Source organism: Perissodus microlepis, chromosome 7 (genome assembly GCF_051167445.1).
Source record: "Perissodus microlepis isolate ML-2025 ecotype Zambia chromosome 7, ASM5116744v1, whole genome shotgun sequence".
Classification (NCBI taxonomy): Eukaryota; Metazoa; Chordata; class Actinopteri; order Cichliformes; family Cichlidae; genus Perissodus; species Perissodus microlepis.
Window position 1 is genome coordinate 18,621,756 of NC_140467.1, and position 25,036 is coordinate 18,646,791.

General features: G+C 38.9%; 1 protein-coding gene across 3 annotated transcripts; it reads left to right on the forward strand.

Annotated features, from left to right (window-relative positions):
• Window positions 1–74: 74 nt before the first annotated feature.
• On the forward strand, window positions 75–24,423 carry slc6a13 (solute carrier family 6 member 13). Of its 3 annotated transcripts, XM_084933981.1 has the most exons (16): window positions 75–3,407; window positions 4,315–5,088; window positions 10,363–10,572; window positions 11,158–11,292; window positions 11,921–12,061; window positions 13,410–13,491; window positions 13,728–13,860; window positions 14,203–14,337; window positions 17,787–17,890; window positions 18,040–18,164; window positions 19,489–19,601; window positions 19,836–19,973; window positions 20,464–20,566; window positions 20,811–20,911; window positions 21,095–21,265; window positions 22,076–24,423. In XM_084933981.1, the coding sequence occupies exons 2-16, from the start codon at window positions 5,082–5,084 to the stop codon at window positions 22,238–22,240; spliced, it is 1,863 nt and encodes a 620-aa protein (XP_084790107.1). In that variant the 5' UTR covers window positions 75–3,407; window positions 4,315–5,081; the 3' UTR covers window positions 22,241–24,423. The 3 variants fall into 3 exon arrangements, with proteins under 3 accessions (XP_084790107.1, XP_084790108.1, XP_084790105.1); XM_084933982.1 differs by lacking the exon at window positions 4,315–5,088; XM_084933979.1 differs by lacking the exon at window positions 75–3,407 and having other exon boundaries at window positions 3,455–5,088.
• Window positions 24,424–25,036: the final 613 nt, after the last annotated feature.

Consider the following 25,036-nt stretch of genomic DNA (forward strand, 5'->3'; position numbering starts at 1 on the left):
TTTTCTTCCAGTTTGGTACATTTTCCACTCTAAACACTAGAGGTCTCTAGCTCACAGTGGATTAAAAGAAGTCTAACAGGCCCATAATTCATTGTTAATTCCACCAGCATAAACAGCAGCTGACACTAAATCAAATGAACATTTAAGACTAAGACCTTGAGCCACCCTTCATTTCTTTAGATTTGCATCCAATGAGCCAGATTTTTTTTCACATTTTTTAAAGTGGTCTTGAGCAATAGTTCTCCAAACTTTCTGCAGGTCTTTCAAAGTTTTTCTTTGGATATTGGATAATTTAAAATCATTTTTAGTCCAGTACCATTTTCACAGGAATGTATCTTTGGGCACTTTGTTACTAGTAGCCTGTCACAAAAATTCATGATTTGTTTGTGTCTTTGAAAAATGCCAGTGATAGCACAATACAATAGTACTAACGACAAAAAATGAAATACTATTTTTGCACCAATACAATGATAGCCAAAGAGTTATTGGCAAAACATTTGGCATTTCTCAGCATGCTGTGCGCTGTGTCCTTGGAAAATCAGAGGAAACTGGGTGAGGAGAGGACAAAAGAAAAACCAGGCCTAAAAAAACTATTGGCAGCAAAAATCTGTCTAAAAGTCATGTCTTCATGAATAGGAAAATATCAAGCAAATGCCTGACATAAGACCTGAGAGATGCATCTGGCCCTTCAGTTTTTATCAAGTCTCATCAAAAATGTTCTCAGTGGAAGAGTGGCTGTCAAGAAGCCATTCTTATCAATCAGAATCAGAATTAGCATACTTTATTAATCCCTAAGGAAATTATGTGGGTGCAGTTGCTCCAGTACAGTAACAGAAACAATACAATATGTTACAGATTTAAGAAATAGCACAATATATACAAATCACACAATATTAAAGTATCAAGGATCAAGGACTGACAAAGGTGAATAATAAATATCAAGGATTGACAGAGGTGATTATAAATTAAACTCAACCAACTATATGATTGTGGTGGTTGTGTGAGTGAGCCGTGGTGTATAAAATGCTTTGAGTGCTCAAGTGGAAAAGCACTATGAGAACCAATACAATGACCATTAACTGAAAATCAGTGGCAACATTTATTATAGAGTGAAGAATACACTTTATATTGTAAGGTAGAACCTACAATAATACATAGAGAGAAAAACCCAGCAATCATATGACCTCCTTTGAACAAGTACTTTGGCCCAGTGAGGGCCGGCCATCTGCCGTGACCAGTTGGGGTGAGAGAAGGAAAACAGGATAAAAGACATGCTGTGGAAGAATAACAAGTATGATTCAATGCAGAGAGGTCTATTAACACATAGCGAGTGAGAAAGGTGACTGAAGAAGAAATACATGCATCATGGGAATCCCCCAGCAGCCTACACCTATTGTAGCATAACTAAGGGAGGATTCAGGGTCACCTGATCCAGCTCTAACTATATACTTTAACAAAAAGGAAGGTTTTAAGCCTAATCTTAAAAGTAGAAATAGTGTCTGTCTCCCGAATCCAAACTGGAAGCTGGTTCCACAGAAGAAAACTGAAGGCTCTGCCTCCCATTCTACTTTAAAATACTCTAGGAACAACAAGTAAGCCTGCAGTGCGAGAGCGAAGTGCTCTAATAGGGTGATAAGGTCATTAAGATAAGATGGGGCCTGATTATTTAAGACCTTGTATGTGAGGAGCAGGATTTTGAATTCAATTCTGGATTTAACAGGAAGCCAATGAAGGGAAGCCAATATAGGGGAAATGTACTCTCTCTTTCTAGTCCCTGTCAGTACTATTTAAGTCATTGTAAACATGTACACAGGAGGTCATTAGAGAGATACAGCAGTGAGCGTGTACAGTCATCTGTATTACATCGTGGAAGTTCTGTCATGGTTTTGAGGTGCATTTCAGAAATGGTGTTAGGGAGCTTGTCAAAATGACTGTCAGTGCACTAAAAGTATATCTGGATAGAAAAACACACACTATGACACCTTAAGAAATAGTACATACATGGATTAGCCTCCCCAAAGCCCTCAATTATTGAATCAACATGAGATCATGAGATATTGACAGAGAACAGAATAAGCCCACAACCAAAGAAGATCTTTTAATACCCCTCAAGATGCCTAGAACTATTCCTGTAGACTACTTTTGCAGGAAAGTGTGCCTAAGGTGATCATTCCCAATATTGACTTTCAAGCTTGTCAGAACTGTACAAAGTCTGTTAACCTCTGTGACCTTATGTACTGTTTTTGCATGTATCTTTGCAATTTTCAACAAGTCTCTGCAACAGTTTCGCAGGAAAGTATTTTAAGAGGAGGGGTGGCTCAAGACATTTTTAAAGTACACTAGTACACTTTATACAACAGATTGGAGATGGATAGGCTGAGGAGTAGCTCAATTCTTCTTAGGCAGGCCTTCTTGTAGGGTGTATGCGACTCAAGGAGGCCTGATTAAAAAAAAAAAAAAACATCAGAAATTATGCTTGGGCGGGGCTTTTCCCACTTGTGGGTATTTTCCATTCAACGGTTATTTAGAATTAAAGAATATGTAAAAGAACCTGAGGCATATTTCAGGCCATGTCTGCACAGGTTTTAATTTAACTAAAACGGTATCAAGTAAGTGTGATACAAAGACCAAGATCATTTTTATCCATGAATGGAGGGAACTGTACAGCTCCTGAGGAAAGAACACTGTTGTCTATAAGATTATAATTTTCTCGTTGCAGTTCCTCCTCTGCAAGTTAACAAACGAACACATTTTCATGTTGAAGGTTCCAGTGTAGTGTTTTGGACAATGATCAATGGGTTATCCAAAAAACTTAAAACCATTTTAAACCTAGCCACTCATTTTGAGAGGCTTAAAACTAGTGAGACAAAATGATATAATTTCAATATATGATGGGGTATTTTGTTGTTTTTTTATACTTTGATGAAAATCATTATTTTAAAACACATGGAAGTCACCAACTGCTATGTTTGCTCCCTTGCTCTGCTGCAGCCACTTTGATCTTCGCATTCACCTTTATTCACCATTAAAATCATGTATGAGGCAAGAGTTGTCTGTCAAACATTGATGTGAATTGCCTAATAATGTCTGTCTTGTTGCTTTAGAGAGGGTAAATGAGTTCATTTGGATCAATTGGAATTACAGTTGTGGGTATTTTATGACTGGCCTAATGCTTCTTGGAAAAAAAAAGTTTTTGTAAATAGCTATATAACATCTTTTTTTAACCTTAACCGACACATTTTAAGGTCGCCTAATCCAGTCAAACTGCTGTGGATTAGATTTTAACCTATAGTCTCAGCAAGCATTAAACAAGATGTGTTTACACATATGGTTTAACCAGCACACTTCTGTTTGATCTGTGGAGACCAGATGGACCCTGGAGAATGCACAGAGCAAGCTTGTTACAGGTAACTAAAACTAAACTAAAAACTAAAACGTTTATAAAAAAACTTTTTCAATTAATGAAAATATATATTAAAGTTACACTTCTAAAAAAAAGAAAACTAACTGAAATGATTTTGTGAGATTGAAAAATGAACAAAACTGACATTAGATTTAAAATATACAGAGGATATTTCATTTGTTGATTATTTGTTTTGCTTTATTTTATTTTTTAAATGAAATAAAAATAAAGCCTAATTATAGAATTCCAAGCTGTAAGAACTCAGGCACAGGGGATAATCAGAGTTGTGATTTGTGGCTGCACACTTAAGGGAGCAGCAGAAAAAGACGAGGAAACGCAGCCCATTGCTGAGCTCACCAGTGTCTTTTACCTGGTTTTGCTTGTCTACACATGTTGCTACAGAAGTGTATGAAGTAGTTGTAATAATTTAAAGCAGTGGTTCCACCTTGGTGAAGGTCAGAGTTGCATTGTTATCTATGAAAAGGGGCCCTTTGGGGGGCGAAAAAAGCTTAGAAACCACTGATACCTGTTTGTACATGTTAACAGCGGTTAAACTATTTTTTTAGACGAGTTTTTGCACTTCTAAGTTTCTCTTCTGTGTTTTCCTCTGTTTGTCTGACTACTTTACATACTCTGTATTTTTCTTTTTTGATGTAACTTTGAAAAAACTTTACTTGCAATGCAATGGTCATATTTGCAACTTTTCAGATGCCCTGTGTGTTCAGTTTGTCACACTAGAGGAAACTAAAGGGAATCACGGATGGCTTCATTTGTATGGATAATGCATACGTTTTAAAACGATGGAACAGTGGGCGAACAAAGGAGATGGAGTTTAGTGAGTTGGTGGGGGTGGGGGGTGGAGTTAAAAACATCTTAACTCTGTTCTTAAATCTGTCTCCACCTCCACACAGATCCTTTGCATTGTGACCTTATAACAAATGCCTTGAACTAGACCCATCTGGACCCCTGTGGTGGGAAAAAAAAAATCTGAATGGGCTTCTGGGACTGTGAAGAAGGATTGAGGGAATAAAGCCTCCTTTTTCGTGGTCTGAATTAATGGTGTTTTTGGAGCCGGGACTTCATGAAGCAGGATGGATATTTTAATTCCCAGGAGTAGGAAAATACTGAAGAGAGACAGCAGAAACAACTAGAACGATTCGTGTGAGCAGATGATTCAAAGTTGCACATTCTAAGCATGATGCATTTCTGCATACCAGCCCCAGTAACAAACATGACTGAACATGTGTGCTGATGGTCCACATAGTCCAACCAGTGTCTCCACCGTACTTTGTAGTTGCTCTCAGAACAGACCCTGGGAGACTGTGCGTGTCAAAAGGTTACGTAATTATCCCACCACGGTGAGACAGCAGAGACCTCTAGTGTGCAGTGGGGAGTTGGTGTGTGTGCATTTCAGTGTGGGGGTGTCTGAATAGAAATGGATGGCAGAGAATGTGTGTGTGTGTGTGTGTGTGTGTGTGTGTGTGTGTGTGTGTGTGTGTGTGTGCGAGTGCTTATGGGGCAAAGCAGAGGGAAAATCACTCAGCTTCACCAAAGTTTCCAATTTCTCAGTTCTCCGCCCCCTTCACTATATAACAAGCGTGTTATATAGTGAAACCTGAAGCGGCAGCAGAGCTCCATATGGTCTGCTCTCTCCTGGAAACTGTCACACTTTAACACTATGAAAGGTGAGTAGCTTTGATTATTAAACACTTTATATTGTTCTGGGTTCACAGATGAAAAAAAATAAGTGAAGTCATTGCTCCAAAAAGCTTCAAACTTATTTGTCACAGAAGCTTAGTGAAAGCTCTTGGGACACTTAGTTTATTAACCTGATCTCTGCAATGGTTCCTGATTTGTCCATGAAGTGCTGCTGTGTAAAAAGACAAAAACAAAAAAACATACTAACATTTTTTCAGCAAGCCGTTTCCTTCATTGTCTGCAGTTATTATTTCTGTTCATTAAAAAGAAAGCCTGCAAAACCTGATTAAATGCACTTCTCATCTAAAGCAAGAGCTTTTGATTAAAATGCAATTCTTATTAACTAGCTGTGCTTTTCATTGCATTGTGTCTATCAAGCATTCATTTTTTTTCTTAGATGTAACACCAAAAATTACAAAATGTCAGAAAAACAGATTGATTAGCTCAAAGGCTAAGCTTATTCATTTATCTCTGAGACGACTTCTTGTGCAGTATTTAACTGATGGCCGATAAATCCAGTGTCCACATACAAGCAATGCAACTTACAACGTGTGATTTTAGAGTAGATGGCGTGAGAGGATTTGATATAGTGACGACAGGAAATATACACAGCTGGCCGACAGTGTGGTGTTCAGTATTAAAACGTGATTATGAAAACAAAGTGTGAGGAAAATAGCCTTGAGAAATCTCCGTGCTGTTGGTTCTTGGCATCTCACAGTCAAATAATGACCGGGGCTCCTCTTCCTAACACGTGCACTCAGAGCAAGTTGCACATAATGAGGCTCCGACCGTTAGCTAACAGCAGTGTGCGGTTATTTCGTAAAGGATCTCTTCCGACAACAGGTTATGGCAGGTGTCGTGCCAAGGTAGTTATCCCCGACAGAATTTGTTTCCAATGCGTCGGGAGCGCGCACTGGACAGGGAGCGCGGATCCAGTTGACTCCTCTACCATTCCAACCAAGCAGGCGTGGAAACTGATATGCTTTAGTGAAAAAGTGAAAGATGAGTGTCGTTACATAACCGTTCAGTTTGTGGGTTGCAGCAGAAAACGTTACAGTCAGTGTTCTCACGTGGTGTCGGAATTGATTATTCATCAACCCGAGAACTTGTTGCCTATTACAGGATAATCGCAACTGTGTAAACTTAGTCTGATTGTTGGCCATCGACGGAAGTTATGTCTGCTGGAACCAAAACTACACCTTTCTGACTACATCACTGAACACAACCGTTTTAGTCTTGTAAAACAGCGGTCCCCAAACCCCGGGCCTCGGACCGGTACCGGTCCGTGAGTCGTTTGGTACCGGGCCGCGAGAGTTGAGGCTCAAATGTGAAATGTATAGTTTTCAGGGTTTTTATCGGTTTTCGGCGTTATTTTGTTATCGTTTTTATCGTTTACTCGGTTTTCCTGGGTCTTTTCACGTGTGTTATGAATAAATTTTCTTTTTTTCGGTACCGGTACTAGTTTTATTTTGTTTATCCGCGACACCTTAAAGGCCGGTCCGTGAAAATATTGTCGGGCATAAACCGGTCCGTGGCGCAAAAAAGGTTGGAGACCGCTGTTGTAAAACACAACCCAACTAAGCTTTAGAGGGAGGAAAAATAACCCGTTGATTGTGAAATAACTTTGCCATAGACCAAGTTGTTGAGTTTTCTTCCAGCCCATCTGAGTGATAACAGATTTTTTTTAATACATTACCGTTTACAGTCCCACTGAACTTAGAGCAGGGGATGTCAAACATAGTCAGAATCGATTGGCAAAGACTGCAATCCGGCCTGCTGAATGGGTTTACAAAATATTAAAGAAGGTATAAATATTGGAAACTTAACTTAAAAAAAAAAGCTTTACAGTTTTCACTGCTGATAAAGACCTGGCCTGCAGCCATTCATTATGCACCAATATTCAGTTCAGTAATAGATAAACAATTAAATGACAGAAAAATTGCTATATTTCACTGTCTACTATAGAAACTTCCGTTTTATGAATATGGGACAGTCTGGGCAGTGAGCTACTGGAACCTTTTCTGTAATTTTACACATGTATCATGTAGAGAAACTGAGATGTGCTGCCAAAATTGTAATTGTAAATTGTAAAAAATTAATTATCTTATATTAAGAAATCTCAGGGATTAAATGTGGAAAGTGTAGTTTCACGCTTTGAGCCCACTTAAGATCAAAATCCCAAAAGGCTGATTCTGTTCATCTGAACGTAGTGTTTTCAGTGGGAGAAACGCTTTGGCACTCATCCAAGTGACTTCTTCAGTCTCAGCTGACTGCAGGTTTTCACAACCTTATAAACAGTACATTTGCACAACGACTGAAACTAGGCCACTGATCAATGGTCTTTGATCAATGGTTGTTGATCAGTGGTCATGACAATTTGCACGTCAATGATCAAGTTGTGCACAACCATTACAAGTAAACTTTTTAACTTCTTTCCACAGGCTAATTTCATTATAGATTTACAGTATTTACGTTCACAGTGTTACCCACTCAAAATTAAGTCAGTCTGATTTTGGATTTTAAAATAATAGCCCCGTGAATTCACCTATATGTGAATATTTTTTGACTCAGTTCAAAATCCTATTATAAGGACACAAAACCCAGATCTTATAATATAGCCCCACTTATCAGGCAACATTTTGAATACTAAAAATTTAGTTTACAAGAATTATTTACCCACTTTGATGTATTTACAATACAGTACTGAACCACAAAGTCAGCCTAACCTTCAGTCAGTCGGCCAGTCATTCAGTAGCTCAGTCTGTCGGTCACTCAGTGGTTCAGTCAGCCCATTATGTTTCAGAAAGAGGAAATGTTGGCTCCGTTTCGTAGGAAGAAGGTCCTTTTTGCCTCCATGAGCTTGTTCCCAGTTTTGGCACATTTTCTCACAGTGTGCCTCTTCTCTGATGTCCTGTATTGAACGTGTGTGAATACCTACTATTTCAGCAAGGAAAGGCTATTGTAAGTTCGATCTTTTAGAGCCTATTAAAATTATGCTTTTTGAAGTGAGGCACTTGGCCCACAGAGAAACTGTGAAAAGGGGAGGTAAACTGTGATCTGGCTGCAAGGCCACTCCACTTTTGTTGAACTGAGCCTTCATTCCCACCAAGTAGCTTCCGAAAACAAGAGCTCTATTTTTTACCTCGGCCACAATTTGGCTCTGCCGCTGAGATTTTGGCTCCTAAAGTGGTTCTAACCTCCATCCCTATGTACACATCACATACAAAGTCACTTTTGTGCTCCACCTCTGCCCTTTATCAGCAGGAGCGAATTCCTGAAGATGGCTTCACACAAGGCTTTGTGATAAATTAACCTTCTATCCCCCGTGCTGTTTTCAGAAGTAAACATAGAAAACATGGAGAAACTACTCCTGTTAAACTAGGTCACACTACATGTAACTTGTGTTTGTGTGGATGTTTGGGGGGAAAAAAGGAAGGGGGAAAGAATTGGTACATTTTTGTAATCGGATTAGTGTGAGCGTGTTTCCTGCAGAAGGATGCAGGACTGCAGCAGTGACCATAATGTGTTCCAGAGAGAGGAAAAAGGGGTAACAGATGGACTGTGAGAAGCCTGTTAATGCAACCTGACAGGAGTGAGCACAGTCAGTGAGCTGTCTGTTTCCTCCATAGAGAGAAATTCTTTCAGTAGTGCTGGCCCCAAAACAGGGTTTGGCAGAGGTCCTGACCAACTTCTAATGTGGTCACATAACCTCAAGTAATTGCTGACCTCATTCAACGCACAAAAAAGATGGCATACATTTTGGCTTTTGTAAATACAATAATAGATGGCACATCATATAAATGTTCACCAAGAACTACCCAAGGTCCTGAAATTGCTTAATCTGCTGTTGAGGTTGTTGGTGCATTATCCTGAATGCAAACATCTTCACGGATAAAAATGCAGAAACAAATCTCAGTCAGAATTGTTGCAGCTGCGTATCATCACAAATGTATGGAAACACTTTTTATGAAGCAATCAAACGTGTTAATTTTATAGACAAAAAAGTTCAGTCTGTGCGAACTGCTGTCATGGTTGAATTGAAATGAGAGTGACTGGGACAAATAATGCATGATGTTTTGCAGCAATCTACAGAAGTTTACATGCAATCATCATAGGCATGAATTCTATGGTAATTTGGGGCTTTTAATGATTTATTTTTACATGTGATGATGAAGTTCATGCTCCAAAATTGACACCTTTAAGCTCTACTGAAATTGGACAAGCCATAAATGCCTTCTGAATGAAAGCTTTATTGTCACACGAAACAACGATTGAGCAATTTGGCCTCAGTGATGAGTTTGGAGGAGTAAATGTGAGGCTTTTAGTCTTAAGAACATTGTAGCAGTTTTCATGCTTTCAAGCATGGTGGTGGTAGCATCATGTTCTGGATCTGTTTTGCTGCTAGTGATCCTGGTACATTGCACAAAGTGGAAACATGAAGAAGGTGGACGACTTCCAAATTCTTCATCTTCGCCTAAAATCAGCAGCTCAGTGGTTGAACATTGGACACAAGTGGCTGTTCCAACAAGACAATGATCCCAAACACACTTCAGAACTGGTTTTGGAATGGATAAAGCAGGTTAACATTACGTTCTGAAGTGGCCTTTCCAAAACCCTGATCTCAACCATATTTACTCTTTGTGGCTTAAAAGTTGGGTGCATATCGCAGAAGCTTGTTTAGCTTGTCTGGCCGAGGTGCAAATTAGTAAGAGACATTTAACCAAATATTAGGGTGGGGATATAATTATGACCCTGTGTGGATTAGAGAAACTCTCAAAATGATTTAAACTTGTGACCACAACTGTATCTATTCATTTCATTTTGGATGAAAAAAACCCCACAGTGGTGTGTTTGAATCCAAAATTCACCATTTACATCCAAACTTAATCATAAACATAAAACATTATATTTAGGTTCCTGTTACTGTTTAGTATTTGTAAGTTTTTCATAGAAGTTTTTGTTTCCATGGTGTGCGATACCAGGAAGAATAGCTGCTGCATTTCTGCAGCTAAGGGAGATTTTACTAAAGTAAACTAAGCTAAACCAAACTATAGCATTTCCCTTTATCTTTCAGCATCTCTACTTTGTCCCTTGTGTGACTTTTCATTGTGATGCTTGGACTTTGTGTTGGTTTTGGTCATTTTTGGGGGTGGGTGGGTTGTTTGTTTGTTTGTTATGCTCTGTTCAACTCTGTGTTCTGGTCCACATTTGGGTCTGCCTTTAAAACAAATCCTGACACTATGTTATGTTCAATTTCTTAGGTCAATCAAACGATATGGAAAACACGTCCAAGGTGGAAGCTTCTAATGGGCACAGCAGGCCGCTGGACATTGTACCCAGTACAGAGGAGAAGATGACAGAAAGGGGACAATGGGGCAACAAGGTTGAGTTTATTCTGTCCGTGGCAGGAGAAATTATTGGCCTTGGGAATGTCTGGCGTTTTCCTTACCTTTGTTATAAGAATGGAGGAGGTGAGTGTCGCCAATGAACGTTTTTTGCTTGTTACCTCGTTATCTTGAGATATCTTTAGTTTATTTTTGCATTTACATAGTCATACACTGCATTGGGGTCTGGTGGCAAGATTACAGCCACAAGACACTTCAGATTAGTAGATGTAGTAGACTTTATGCATCATTTCCTTACCTTTGGAAAGAGTAGTCTACCTAGCATGCAAATTAAACTGATAAACTACAAGTGCTTTGCTTGAAAGTTGGATTAATTATAATTTTTTATAATTACTATCGTATGCATTAGCGTTGAAAGAAAAAAAAATACATGAGCTAACATGTGGGAAATTCCAAGGCAATCAGTAAAATAGTGAATAAGTAGGCCAGGCTTGTTAAATCCTTTAAAAATATGAAGAATGAGCCAACTCATGCTTAACTTCTAGCAAAATAACTTTGGAGCAGGATGTTTTACTAGAAAATCTTTTGCAACCTTACCTTGCAGTATGTGTACAATAACTTCAAGATGCAGCAGTCCTAACTGCACCACATTGCTCGAGGACATGTTGAAAACAACTTAGTCAACTTTTCCTTCAATCTGTGTGTGTACAGGTGCCTTTTTTATACCATACCTCATCTTCTTGTTTGCTTGTGGGATCCCTGTCTTCTTCCTGGAGACAGCGTTGGGTCAGTACACCAGTGAGGGAGGCATTACCTGCTGGAGGAAAATCTGCCCTTTGTTTGAAGGTAATCAACTTGTTTTCCCAAGAAATCATTTTATGGATATTTTATGGTGTTAACAGTACCATACATGGATACATTTGTCTAATTCATGTGTTAAATGTAAATATGTGATTGTCTGCAGCAGCTGCTTGTGAACTACAGAGTATTCCTAACAAAAATGTAGAACAACACTGAAAAAAGATACAGTACAAAGTAAATGGATATAGGGGACTGCAAGTTGTGCAGGGTCGAGTGAAGGAAACAGTCATGTAACTGAAACTTTCTCCTTACTTGAACTGACAACTTTGGGTGGATCACATCAGACACAGCACAATTAGCTTCAGTGGAGCTTTAGTGTTTACAGGCTGCTGTTAACAAGTGACAAAAACAGATTCAGTACATCTCCAGCTGTGCTTCGACTAGTACATGTCACAAGAATGAAAAAGACTAACAATAGTAAAGTACGCCTCTGTGGAACTAAACTAAACAATACTTACTAATATATACATTTGCACAGTTACCTGACTGTATGTTGGTTCAGCGACAGGTACTGTGGAAAAATAATGACCTAACTGGCCTGACCAATCAAGTCAAAGGATTGGTAATAGTGGTATTTTATTGCTTATCACCAAAAGCGTGTTTTCTGTTTCAGGCCTGGGTTATGGCAGCCAGGTAATTGTTGCTCTGCTGAACATCTACTACATTATTGTGTTAGCCTGGGCCATCTTCTTTCTGTTCCACTCCTTCACCTGGGATCTGCCCTGGGCATCCTGCAACAATAGCTGGAACACAAGTAAGACAAAGATTTTGTATCTCTGTTTATCATATATTACTAAGAAAATTCTTATTGGTGTGTATGACTTTGCTGTCCACATGGGGTAAATTTCTTTAATGGCCATATTCTAACACAATACATAAATACAATATTCAAGTATCTTACTCTGTCACTATGAACAATAATGGAAAAACATCTTTTTATTCTCAATAGACAAAAGCAGCAAATGTGACCTACACACAGTGTCATCCATGTCGGGCAGTTTGGATTGGTTGAAAAGCCCTCTCTGTAGGCTGTCTATAGATAAATACATATATATAAATGAACACAACTGTGATACAATAAACTGAGAAAAAGGGATGCTGATCATTTTTATGTTGGTTAAGATCATAGAAACCAGCAAATTATAATACCTCATGAAATTTCTGTGATTGGTCATTTCTGTCATACAAGTTTTTGTATTCAAAGTGTAGACAACCTCACTGTTCGGGGACATTTACCTTGTTGTACTAAAGCAGTCTGTCTGCAGTATGTAATAATTTTTTATACAGAAAAGGGTTTAAGGCTTTCTGTCTGAGATTATAAAGAGAAAAAACAACTCTGAAAAGTGTGTGGATACAAAATATGGACCAAAAAATAATAAAGTCCTGTGATGTACTTCAACTCACGACCTTCTACGACAAACAGTGTGAGACTAGTTAGCAGGCGAAGAAAAATAATAGCTGAAGACAATAACATATACTGAGATGCCTGCTTTGCAGCAATCCTACTACTTATTCCACAGATGTGAATAAAAAAATAAAAAATAAAAAAAGCAGAAAATTTAACACAAATCAAACATGCAGGGTTGTCCTGGTGCAGGATTTAACAGAGCAGCTGTAGAGGTGCAACCTGTCATACACAATATGTTACATTTCAGAACAGTTAATATCCATGTAAACCATAGGAGGAGTGGAAGGGGCAGACTCTTTGTTTTTCTTGTCACTGACAGTTCTTTGGCATCTGTATCTGTATGTTTGGAGTCACTGCCAACTGAATTATGATGTTTAAGAATTTTAGCATGTGAAGTGCCGAAAATCTTTGCCGGTGCTGCACATACTATTGGTGTAATCTTTAATCAAGGATACCTAGGTCAGCATCTCTAAAGGTCTCTAAAGACTACTTTTAGGCATGCAGATAAAATGTCCTTTTATGATTTTTTCTTTCCATATTTTTGAATAAAGGGAGTGAATGCTGCAGGAAAACTGTTTCTGTCTGTCTCAGTGTCGGCACTTGTTTGTCTTGCCTGTGTGTAACTTGGAAACCTTGGAGAACGCTTGGATTTCTTCACAGGATTGAATGTCTTTTTGTCTGTCCTTCATTCAAGATTCCTGTATGCCATTTCAGAAGGGGAATACCTCCATCAATCACCATGAGAACACCACCTCTCCTGTCATTGAGTTCTGGGAGTAAGTGTCCTTTTGTTTGACCATGTCCTCAAATGACCTTACATACCAACAGATTTACTAAACAAAAAAAATTCTTCTAGAGGTTTGGATTAAATTAGGTCAAACTACTTGTTCAAAGTTGTCTTATTTTTGTTTCTCTCCACTTTTTAACTCTTAGCTTCTGGTTCCTAAGGGTTTGTATCAGTACATTAGGTATAATAATTAGTTTTTCTCCTGTGCGTATGTTTTCGATTTAGGCGCAGAGTACTGAGAATATCTTCAGGTATTGACCACATTGGTTCTCTGAACTGGGATCTGGCTCTGTGTCTTGCCTTTGCATGGGTAATCTGTTACTTCTGTGTATGGAAGGGAGTGAAATCCACAGGCAAGGTAAAAAAAGAAAAATAATAATAATAAACCCTCCCGTGCTAAACATTCACAGTTAGAACAGGATCTGTGTTTTGTTATTGATGTAAACCATTAAATACCAATCTTCTGCCAGTCTTTTGTTGTTTGTAATAAATGAAAAACAAAGATTTGCGTTTAACCAAATTCATATAATGAAAATCTGCACTGCTTAATGCTACCAAAGATATTCTACTTTTTTTCATATTTGAAATCTTTGCAGACTAAAGAAGTCACATTTTGAAAAAAAATGAAAAAATAACACATTTAATTGAAATCAAAAGAATTGAATGGTAGGAATCACAAGAAAATTTTGTTTCCTTCCAGGTAGTTTACTTCACAGCTACTTTTCCGTATGTAATGCTCCTGGTTCTCCTGATCAGAGGAGTAACACTGCCAGGGGCCTCCATTGGAATCCACTTCTACCTTTACCCCGACATCAATCGACTGTCTGACCCCCAAGTAAGTTAAAAAAACAATACACTTGTGCTGAGGTGGTGAACAGTGGTTTACATTGTCAGAAAAACATATGTCCAGGCATGCAGATCAAATCTGGGAAACACAGCCTTTCATCTGTTCCACTAGACAGTACTGACTGATCCATCTGCTAATTTGGCAAGACTGTGGTATCTGACAGACAAGCTAATAAAATTTGGGTTAAGGAGAGAAACTTGATATAAACTGGCTTAAAACCTGCTCACAATGCAGAGGTCCCCAGTCAAAGTCCAGCATCCTAAGAATCGATGAAAAATAAAAAGAAGTAGGGTGAGGATTAGTGAGTGTCAGAGCCACAATGCAGGATTAAACAACAGAGTATCTGTGAATGTATTAAGAAGATGCCCCACCCTCTGCCCCCGCTGAGATGTTGTGCTCCAAGAATGCCTCAGGCAGCTGAAGACAGACAGTGACTGTAACAGGAAGAGGAACCCTCATGGAGGACCAAGTCCCAACATAGCCTGTAAATAAACAAAGTGGCTGACATCAAGAAATCCCACCAATTGCTAAAAAAGACCAGCCTAAAGGGCAGCGTAGAAGCTCTGATTACGGCAGCACAGCACCAGGCCTTAAGCATCAGATCCAAAGAGGCAGGAGTCCGCCACAGACAACAAGACCCAAGTTGCAGACTGTGTAAAGATGTGGCGAAGGCTATCCAACATATAACAGCAGGATGCAATATGATCCAGTGTATTCCAGCTACTGCATAAGTAATTGGTATAGTGTACAGGAACACCTGTGCTGCATATAGACCAGAAGTTGTCCCCAAGTCCTGATGGGAAACACTACCAAAGGTGGTTGGGAACAACAGGGATAAAAGGTCCTGTGAGACTTTGAGTTCCAGCTGCTGGCAACCAACCATATATAGAGATGGTTAACAAGAAGCATAAAATGTAGTTGTGATAGACGTGACAATTACAGCGTACAGCAACATCAGGAAGAAGAAACACGAGAAAATAGAGAAGTACCAGAGCCTGAAGGAACAACTGGAACAGATATGGAATATAAGCCCAAAGCATTTCCAGTAGTAACAGGAACATTAAGAGCTGTAACCCCAAAACTGGAAGAACAGCTTCAACAGATTCCAGGCTCAACATCAGAGGGTCTCTGTCCAGAAGAGCAAAGTCCTAGGAAGAGCTAAGATATTGTGCAGAACCTTCAACTCCCAGACCTTTCGTAGAGGGTTGGCCTGATCATGTACTTAATGGCTCACTGTGAGACTGGCAGCTTTTAACACCAAAAATTTCTAAACATATGTATTGAATCGTCTTTAAACGTTTATGTTGTATTGTACATTTGTAATTTCTTGGAAAGTCACCACTGTTTACAAGAAATTGTCAGCATGACTGTTTGATCCATCCCATAGGCAAAGATGTGATTTCAGGTTCAGATAGATTTTCACTGCTTTGCCTTTTTGCTCTTAAGAAAAGCTTTTCAGATTTGTCAAAAGCAAACACCGGATACAGCACTTAAGATTTTGAATTGAGTGCACTGTTACTTTGTGTTGTTCACTTTTATGGCCTCATAAAGTCACTAGCCACATTGGGGTGGTTGCTCAAAAAAAGCAAAAAGGAACATCGCAGCAAGCTCAGTATCGAGCAACACAATTAAAACAATAAAGCTTTGAAGGCTGTTACTGAATAGGCAAATTTGCATTCTATGTTTATAATTTGACTTTATGTACTCATCCATCCACATAAAGCTAACACAGGTACTCCACCCATCATCCTGTCTATCTGAAAAAAAGAGATAGAAATTATGTTTCTCTTGGCATTGAGACATTACCAAATTGAGAAAAGTTTCCCTTTTTAGCTTCACGCAGAAGACTGACACACTTAAGGACTAGCTGGAGGATCATTGAACAGCTAAAAGATAAAGCCAGTTATTGTAGGTTTATGACAGGGGTGGGCAATTCCAGACCTCGAGGGCCGGTGTCCTGCAGGTTTTATATCTCACCTTGGGTCAACACACCTGAATCACATGATTAGTTCGTTACCAGGCCTCTGGAGAACTTCAGGACATGTTGAGGAGCTAATTTAGCCATTTAAATCAGCTGTGTTGGTCCAAGGACACATCTAAAACCTGCAGGGACACCGGCCCTCGAGGCCTGGAGTTGCCCACCCCTGGTTTATGATGAGGGACTGAATCCTGTCTCTCATTTTTGTGCCTTTAAACTAACTAAACAACTGGTTGCTTTAAACAGTTTTAACAATCACATGAGAGTGGGTTGGGAATATGGGTGGTAACAAGGACACTTGCAGTTTCTTTTGTGCTTGCTTTTGTTTGAATTCCAAACACTCGCCCCACCCCTCCTTCATTGTCCTTTAGGGAATGAACACAAGCCACGTGTATGCAGTCCTAGACAAGGCTGAGTGTAAAGCGTTTAACAGTTCAAAATATCTGCCTTTGGTTGTAATGATGTGTCCAGAGTTACTGTCAGTCAGATCTTCAGTCCCGGCTGCCAGCTACCTTGAAAAATGCCCCAGTGCAGTGGGAGCATTTTACCAGAAAAGCAAGAAGAAAGAGAAATCTCATTTACATTTTGAAGTGTGAGTGAGTGTTCCAAGAGTGCTCTGCTTTGTGCCTTAGATGTCATGTCAGGGTTGTGGGGTGAGAAGTTTGGAGATTTTAGAGATAGTAGCAGTACTTTTGTAGACTTTTTTCAAAAATTAACAGGCACATGGGAGGTTTTGAAGACTGAGTTCACTATTTGCATTTTTGGGTGTGGTGCTGCCGTTGTGCAAAACAGTCTTATCTTACCCTGATCTTACACACAGTGATCTGGTGGGGCTGTATCTGGCCTTTTGTCCAGTGTCAACTGCTCCTGCAAACTGGATAAGAGGGTAAAGAAGATTTTATGGGTGGGTGTTAAAGGTTTCTTTTAATTCGAAGCAGAAGAAAGAAACAAATTAACAGCGAATGTAGTTCTTGCTTAATGTTATGGATTGAAGTCTGTTTCCAAACATTCAAACTGGACTGAGCCTTTCAGGAACACAAAAATATGCAAACCAAAATAATGTGTAAACTTGTCTGTATTTTCTTTGGTTGTCAAGGACATCTGATTATTCTGTTGGAAATATATTCTCTTAAGGTCATCCCATTTTTTTTTCGTACAGGGTAGGTTTGGTTAGATTAGGTTTTTTCCTTAATAAATTAAATCATCATTTGAAAACTGCGCTTTGTAATATTAAACTGTATTTGATCGTCTCAAACATGAAAATATGACAAATAATTCTGACAAATATTAAAATCAAAAACAAGAAAGAAATCATGAAGGGGAAAATATTTTTCACAACACCGTAGAAAGCTGATAAACATTAGTTTTTTCTTTTTCTGTCAGAGTTTATCCTTAATTTTTTTTAAAGAGTCTTTAAAAATGTATTTCTTTCCTCATCTGGTTTCATTTCTGTTCAAAGGTATGGATGGATGCTGGAACTCAGATCTTTTTCTCATTTGCCATCTGTCTTGGCTGCCTCACTGCCCTTGGAAGCTACAACAAATATAACAACAACTGCTACAGGTAATGTAAAAGACACTTTACACTCATATATATATATATATATATATATATATATAGTGAGCATATCAAGTAATTCTGTTCCATGTAATGTTGGTAATATTTTCAACAATTTATTTTCAGTGATTATATTCTTGTTGTGCTGTTTGCAGGGATTGTGTGGCCCTCTGTTTCCTTAACAGTGGTACCAGTTTTGTTGCGGGCTTTGCCATCTTCTCCATCCTGGGCTTCATGTCCTACGAGCAAAATGTGCCCATCTCAGAAGTGGCTGAATCTGGTTTGTAGTTCTTATATTGTATAGATAGATAGATAGATAGGTTTGTACATCAAGGTCCATGCCAGGGGTTGAGAAACCAGTAAATACTGATGTGGGTAGTGGAACAAAGCTAATATGGACAAGGACTTGCAATGTGGAATTGATGTAAAGGTACTAATCCAACTGAGAGAGGTCATATGCAATACATGGGAGTGCAATAGCGTTTGTAGCAGTTGAAGGCAGCTACTATTGAAGGTGAAGATCCAGAGCCTATAGCACAGTGGCAGGTGTATTGAGCACTATTGACATAATTCATTTCAATTCTGGAATAATAAGTTAGCCACATAAGGAGATAAATGCCTCTGATGTCAAGACACAAAAACTGCTCACAATACACTGAGGTCTCCAAAGTCCAAAATCCTGAGGCACTATGAAGAATGAATAGAGGAAGGGGTGAGGATTAGTGAGTGTCAGAGTCACAGTGCAGGATGAAGATAAGTGCCCCACCCCCCGCCCCTATTGAGATCTGAGGCAGCTGAAGACAGACAGTGATTGGAACAGGAAGAGGAACCGTCATGGACCACCAAGCCCCAACTTGGCCTGTACCTCTGACAGATGCCATCAGATCCATAGAGGCAGGAGTCCACCATAGACAACAGGACCCAAGTTGCAGACTGTACAAAGGTGTCGTGAAGACTATCCAACATATAATAGCAGGATGTAAGATGCAAGTTGATGCAGTATATCCCAGCTGGGATAGTGTACAGGGACATCTGTGCACAATATAGACTAGATGTCCCCAAGTCCCGATAGGAGACACTACCAAAGATAAAAGGTGCTGTGTTGCAGCCTTTGAGTTCCAGCTGCTGGCAACCAACCAGATATAGTGGTAATCAACAGGCACAACATCAAAGGGTCTCCGTCCAGAAGAGCAAAGTCCTAGGAAAAGCTTAGATACTGTGCAGAACCTCCAACTCCCAGGCGGTTTGTAGAGGGCACAGAGCTTTCATGTATCTATATAGATGTATATATGTATAAATGTAGCTGCCATCACCAGTGTGTGAATGTGTGGATGACTGAATGTGTAAAGCGCCTTGGGGTCCTTAAGGACTAGGAAAGCGCTATACAAATACAGGCCATTTACCATTTACCATTTATATATAAAGATATGGTGTATTGATCAGTACTGCAGGATGTTTATTGGGTGTGAATCAATGCATGGCAGAATACAATTTTCTAAAGCGTAGACAGTTGAACTGAACATGTCAGTATTATATCAAAATATGTGCTTGATTGAAAAGAAAAACACAAATTCTAACTTCAGTGGGATTTCTGTGTACGACAGGTCCAGGTTTAGCCTTCATTGCCTATCCTCGAGCTGTGACCATGATGCCTTTTTCCCCTCTGTGGGCCTGCTTCTTCTTCATTATGATTGTATTTCTAGGACTGGACAGCCAGGTGAGGCCAGCATGTAGCAAAATAACCCACACAGGAACACATACAAAAAGAAAATTCAAATAATAGTCATATGAACACAATCCCAACTAGTAGCTTTTGTACAGCTCTGCTATTTTTCCTCAGTTGCTCAGTACCTTTTTATTAACAGCTGGTCTGTGCACATGCATACACAAATGCAGTACACAACATCAAAAAGTACGCACATCTCATAACTTTGGCTTTTTTCCTGATTAGTTTGTATGTGTGGAGAGCCTGGTCACAGCCGTGGTGGATATGTATCCTTCCGTCTTCCGCCGTAAAAACCGCAGGGAACTCTTCATCCTGGCAGTAGCAATAGTATCCTTCTTCCTGGGCCTCATCATGCTGACAGAGGTTAGTTTGTGCAATTCTTTCAGTTTTAATACATACATAATAAACATTTCATCACATTTGATTCAATAACTTTGATTTCAAAGTGATACTGAGCATAAATACTACCAATCCATGGCCTTGTGAATTTAAGTGAAGTACTTACTGGGGCATTTTGTTTGGGGTTTTTTTTTTTATGATTTTTTTTTCCTAAGTCAGACTGTCGCCAAGCAGTCTGCCAAACTCATTTAAAGTGCCTGAGTTCACCTACTGTAGCTTTTCTTTAGCAACCTATTAAAATTCCTTCATACCCAGTCACTTGGCACAAATCATGCTGTGACACAGCCAACTGTGAATAACTTTTGTTGTTGGCAAATTGTTTCCACTTTAGTAAAATCCAAGCACATAATGGATAAATGACCCGAAAGCAATATTTTGCGTCATGCAGGTTGTCTTTCATTTGTTTTACCTTACACTTGTGAACTCATGTCCATCTGTCTGTCTGTACCCACAGGGAGGCATGTATGTCTTCCAACTCTTTGACTACTATGCAGCCAGTGGGATGTGCCTGCTCTTCGTAGCCATTTTTCAGACAGTTTGCATCGGTTGGGTTTATGGTGAGTTTGTTATTTAAGACTGTTGGAACTTAAAAATGCTCAGTGCGTAATTTGCTAATAGAGACCATCCATAAAATGAAAGGTGTAGATTGATGGTTTGAGTTCAAAGGAATTAAAGAAATGATCATTACTAGTTGAAAATAACTGCAACTTGTTTTATTAAAACAATAGTGTGCTGGGGTTTTTAAGCTCTCTACTGGTCAGGGTGAATCTTGACACTGATCCAACTTTCCTCTGACCACAGGTGCAGATCGCTTCTATGATAACATCGAGGATATGATTGGCTATCGCCCCGGCCCTGCCATTAAATACTGCTGGCTTTTCTTCACTCCTGCAACATGCTTTGTGAGTTTTGCTTTATTAACAGTTCTCTTCTGAAAGTAGAGCAACCTCTGCTGGTCAAAATTAGAAATACATGTCAATAAAACTGCGCTAATATCTTAAGATGATACCAAAATTATACAGTCAAAGTATTCACTGGTGTATTAAATGTCAGTTATTTATCAGTGTTATCATACTTTCACACAGGGAACCTTTGCCTTTGCCTTAATCAAGTACTCACCTTTGAAGTACAACAATGATTATGTGTACCCGTTGTGGGCGGATGGGATCGGCTGGATCCTGGCTCTGTCCTCCATGCTTTGCATACCCCTTTGTATGGCATTCAAACTGTACAATACCCCAGGAACACTGAGAGAAGTAAGTCCGAAACTGTTTGGATTTTTCTGTGCATATGAAAAAACTGGCACCTTAAAGATTGAACCACAGAAACAAAACCAGTCAGATTCGTCATAATTCAGTATTTTTGAATGAACAATAGTTCAATTTGTTTGCTGAAATAATTTGTTATAGAAGTATGTATACATATCTCAAGAGCATTTCCTTTTTGCTTTACTTTGAAAAAATTCTGGATCATCCGTTCACTATTTCTATAGTCTGAAATTGGCAGCTGCCATAGAATTCATCACAATATTTGAATATATTTATTTATATACACCATTATCTTAAGTGAATAAAGGGAACTTCTATCTTCTGTTGGTTAAGGTATTCACCAAATAAGAATATTGTTCCAGGTTTTCAGCAGGAAAACATCGTAACTTACCATGCCCCCACCTTCCCAAAACCATGTCCCAAATGCAGACACAAGCAAGCAGGTAAATGAGCAAGAGTACCATATAATGAGTTTACAGATAAATGACAACTAGTCCTGCAAGGCAGAGATGAAATGAATCCATCGCAAATCCCACTGAGATCATTCCAGCAGGCAACAAGATGAATCCAAAGAGGTGATAATACGGAAAATCCAAATAACCAAATAACTGGGTGAAATGAAATGATGGCACAGAGAGAGAGGGAGAGAAACAAGACACACGGAGTTCAAGTTTCAAAATCATAATGACTGTCTTTAAGTTAAAAAAAGGTTTATTAGAAATTGAAGAACAAACGATCAGTTTGTCAGACATGATATCACTGACATGCTTTGTTTTTTAATCAATTTTCTGTTCACAGCGTTTTGTTCTTCTAAGCACTCCTTCCACTGAGTTACCAAAGACAAAGCAGGAGCAGGAGGCACTCCATGCCATCTTTGCAGCAGACGGTGAAAGCCTCCATCAGAAAGCACCTCCCTCTCGAGATGGCTACGTCCCTGTTGGTGAAAAGGAGTCTCATTGCTAGAAGTTTGAGGGTTGGAATCGGAGTCTATTTAGAGGTCAGTTGTCACTGTGAGGCTCTCAGTGACTGGCCCCATCACTGTTCTCTCTGTATTACCTCACAAGATAAGCTGGTGAAAACAGACATGTATGCAGACTTTTACAGTCTGCTCACCTGCTATTGGCTGCTGGAACTTTCTTCTTTGCATGGTGCCTTCAGTACACAGTGTTGTGCAAATATCCTGAGCTGCCCTTCATTTCTTTATATTTTGCTAGCAAAATGTGAAATAGGTGCAGTGATCTACTGAAACATGCAACCATACATGGTAATAGAGTATGTGAGGCAAAAAGTAACCTTTGGGGATAGTTCTCCAGGCTTCCAGAAGGACATTTAGATGTTCTTTGGCTGTTGGCTGTCTTTTGTTCCATTCTCTGTTAAGATGATCCCACACTGCCTCAGTAATGTTGCCTATGGGGAGGCCAATCCTTGACTATTAGTGTTCCACTGTGTGTTTTTCTGTCCAGGTACATTTTTACTGTATTGACAGTGTGTTTGGGATTACTACCAATCAGACATGTTCAAGATTATATTACATGGTGGGTGAAAATTTGATGTTACTTTTTTGCTTTCATAATTCCATCATTTTTGACAAGATTCCCAGTACCGATGGTTGAAATGCAGACCCATACCATGCTTCTTCTTTTTTGGCCACTTGTTCTGTTTCCTCAAATTTTTTAAGTACAAATTGCACACCATTCTAAGCTATGCTAGGTTTTCACGTAATAGGTTTTTAGGAATCACCTTGTTGGTGCAAAAATACTCTTTCTATGACAATACTGTTTTTGCAACAGGAAGCTAGTAAAGTGCCTAAAGATACAATTTAAAGTGAGTTTTTCGCTAAGTTGTCTGTTGTGTGTAGACACAACACTGGCTAATACCTGGAGTTGGGCGACTTAGGTTTTTGCAAATAATTCACAGGTCAGTGTTAAACAGGTCATATATAAAAAAAACATTCCTTCAAAATAGTCAGGTATAAGAATTGGGATGAATGAATGAAAAAGCAAACCATCTTCAGAAAGCCTGGAGATCAACCGCTAAAAAAATCAACACTATAAAGAAATGATGGGGTGACTCAAGACTTTTGCACAGTACTGTACCATATGATGGCAACAGCAACATTATGCAAAGATTTACTTCCGTTATTTGAAAGTTGGTTGACATCTCATTTGCCTGTGGCAGAGTAACGTGACAATGTAAACACTGTTGTTACACAGTGGCAAAGAATTTACATTTGACTGTGTCTGCTTTCTAAGGAAGCATTTTCTTCTGTTGTGGACATCTCTAATGTTCAGTGAATCTCATTCTGGCTGCTTCATTAAATTTAACAGCCGCCTGCTGCAGACTGAGTGCAGGAAAGTGTCACATGATCGCACAGCTCACAAACCCCTCTGGGCTTAAATTAATCTGTTTAATGTATACAGAGGAGAACCACATTGTTTATCCACCAACAGTTGAGGTGTTCTCTCAGGATTGGTTAAAAAAAAAAAGACATAAAAAACATTACTACACAAGGTGTTTTAGTAACCAATGCTTCGGGATACAAAGACTGGTTACATTTCTACAAATCAACCCACTTAAACTCTAATGTTTGTTTATTTTTATCGTAATACTGTTTGTACCATTTTAAAGGCTTCTCTGTATAATTTTGGTCTGCTTTGGGCACTGCAGATTTGTATTGATGTTTTATATTAAATGTTTATGTTAAATGTTCAGATTCTTGACATGGATTTAATTTAGTCTTGTTTTAATGTGCCTTATGTCTAATTCTGGGAATGTATGAAATAAAGTTAAAAGGTACCCAAAGCAAAGGTACAGTTGATCCACTTAGATTATATCAGAAGTGAGTTCCAATGCAGGAGATTCATTCCAAAAAAGAAGAAGAAGAAGCTTGTTATCTCTTTCTGCTGTATCGCAATGAACTTCAGCCTGTGTTTCTTTTTCTTTACATGTTGAAATGAATATATGATCACTGATTATGGAGCAAGAACACTTTTTGTTATAAAATTTTAAAAACACTTTTTTTTTTAAATGAATGAATACAAATACCTTCATTTGGAACATATATTTCTACTACATGTGTATATTTTGTGGGACATCTTCAGTGAATTTGTGTTGGCCTTGATTACAAATAAATGTTTTACATTTTAGCAATTGTGTATGTGATGCCTCATTTCCAGTTATGAACATTTATGTAGAATTTTACATTCAAATCACACAACCCAACCAGGACGTCTACGCTATAGGTAAAAAATAAATGCTGTATTTTATGTTTTGACAATTTAAAGCGTACTTAATCGTACTTAAAAAAACACCATGAAGGTCAGTAAACACCCACAACATCACCTGTTCACACCTCTGCCCTCGGGCAAGCGCTACAGGAGTCTGACATCGAGGACTAAAAGACTCAAACAGCTTCCACCCACAGGCCATTAGACTCCTGAATAAAACAATTTACACAGTCCCTCTCTTACCTCATCACAGCTATAGAATGCAACTGTATTATTATGTTGTATTTATTATTGTCTGCTATCACACTAATCAGTACAGATCTCTTTGCAAACTTGCACAAGCATAAACAAAAAGCCTCAGGTCTCTGACTCATTTCACTGTTTGCACATTTATTACTTGTACTTTCTCTGTGAATTTCTATAATAATAATAATGTATACTTTATTGATCCCTGTGGGGAAATTTCTGTCTGCATTTAGCCCATTCACTCAGTGGGCAGCCATTGGGCGCCTGGGGAGCATAGTGTGGGGAC